Source organism: Sinocyclocheilus rhinocerous, unplaced genomic scaffold, assembly GCF_001515625.1.
Source record: "Sinocyclocheilus rhinocerous isolate Xijiao unplaced genomic scaffold, SAMN03320098_v1.1 scaffold2958, whole genome shotgun sequence".
In the NCBI taxonomy this organism is placed as follows: domain Eukaryota; kingdom Metazoa; phylum Chordata; class Actinopteri; order Cypriniformes; family Cyprinidae; genus Sinocyclocheilus; species Sinocyclocheilus rhinocerous.
The window spans coordinates 114497-116383 of record NW_015666485.1 but is presented as its reverse complement, the minus strand read 5'-3'; the positions used below and the strand labels follow the sequence as shown (position 1 = coordinate 116383).

At 36.7% G+C, this 1887-nt stretch overlaps 1 protein-coding gene across 3 annotated transcripts in view; it reads left to right on the top strand.

The window, feature by feature from the left end:
• The window catches only part of fbln1 (fibulin 1), a 74813-nt gene that overhangs the window by 20115 nt on the left and 52811 nt on the right, over window positions 1-1887 (top strand). For all 3 annotated transcript variants that reach the window (XM_016543642.1, XM_016543641.1, XM_016543643.1), the window contains exon 4: window positions 1293-1443. In XM_016543642.1, coding sequence (XP_016399128.1) covers window positions 1293-1443 — 151 coding nt within the window. The remainder of the gene's footprint in view (window positions 1-1292; window positions 1444-1887) is intronic.

The following is a 1887-nucleotide window of genomic DNA, read 5'->3' as shown; positions in this document are numbered from 1 at the left end:
TATATTATATTATATTATATTATATTATATATTTACACTGTTGATGACCTGTTCCTTTAATTAGCTTGTGTTTATAATATAAACAGATCTATTTTTCCACATTTAGCTCCAGCTCTACATCTTAATCTCGGAAAGATCTGCAGAAGTGAGTAATCACTGACAGTGTGCGTCTGAGTCCAGCACCAGACTTGATCTGTGTCTGGGAAACAGGCCACGCTGCTTACGGTCAGGATCCGTCCTCTAGAGGAATATATTTTCTGTTTTCTCTCTCTTTCTCTCCTGCTTCAGTCTGTGTGGTAGGAAATTATATTATATTATATTATATTATATATTTACACTGTTGATGACCTGTTCCTTTAATTAGCTTGTGTTTATAATATAAACAGATCTATTTTTCCACATTTAGCTCCAGCTCTACATCTTAATCTCGGAAAGATCTGCAGAAGTGAGTAATCACTGACAGTGTGCGTCTGAGTCCAGCATCAGACTTGATCTGTGTCTGGGAAACAGGCCACGCTGCTTACGGTCAGGATCCGTCCTCTAGAGGAATATATTTTCTGTTTTCTCTCTCTTTCTCTCCTGCTTCAGTCTGTGTGGTAGGAAAGGATTCGTAGTTATTTTTCACATAGGTGTGAACTCTGTTTGGTGGACAGACTCCAATAAATCATCAAAAGACTTGTGAGAATAAAGACGCAGCACTTCTCTGTGTCTGTATACCGCAGTAAACTTTACACTGCTCTGTTCTGAAACTCAGTAAACTACCTCACTGTCTGCTCCCTACATAGGCAGCTGCCTTCTAAGAAAGAGAACCTTATAAGTAACTGATATAAAACACTCTACATAGGCAGCAACATCAAGTGGAGCGAGAAAGATTTAAAATGTCACTAAGCTAACAACATGAATCTTTAATAAGCCTAAAAATGAATAGCGCACACATTTTGGTTAAAATATATATATATATATATCCCAATGTATATGTTTTCTTTTTTATATATCTTTATATATCTATACTTCAAATATTTATATTTGTATAATATATATATATATATATATTAAAATGTTGTCTTAATACGCTGCATATAGGAAACTCACTAGGTTTTGAACGGAGCATTTGAAATCACCTACATAATTAATGTCTCTTACTCTCTCTTGAAAATGTAGTATAGTTTAAGCCTGTTGAAACATGCTCATGATGTGCATCAGTGTATGTGTGCAGGTGTTTTGGGTACATACTGTGAGCGTACGATCTGTTTTCCTCTGGTCTCTGATCTTGAGTCTCTCTCCCTCTGCAGACGTGTTGTGAGTGCTGTTTGCTCGGCCGGGCGGCCCAGGAGCGAGGGCTGTCATGTGACCTCACCCTCGCTGTGTGGTACCAGTGCGGTCTGGTGTCCCGCGCCTGCTGTGTGGACCGATCGCCCAACAGCGACGGAAAGCCTGCACCGGGTCAGAACAAACAAACATGGAAAACCGATTTCTTGCTGTTTTGAAATAAGAGCGTTTGATGAATGCATGACTGTCGATATTCACAGATGTTGACAATTACAGCAGAACAGGTCATTTGCATGTAATCTTGGAGGTACAGTAGAAAAACAGTCTGTTTAATTCTTAAGGATCAGAGAGGGAGAAAATGGACATGAAAAACTAAATTATAACTTTATGGTGCAAAATTTTTTAAAAGTTTACATAAGTAACATTACAAGAACATTCAGAGAGGAAATACAATACTACATAAAATAAAATGCTTGTAATTGCTCTTAAAACAGCAAAAACAACCAACTTAAAATAATACAAAAGCTTGAAGACAGAAGGAGACAGAAAAAAGATTTGATAGAAATTGTATTCAAATTTTATAAAAGAACTAAAAAAGAAATGTATATAAGAATTATA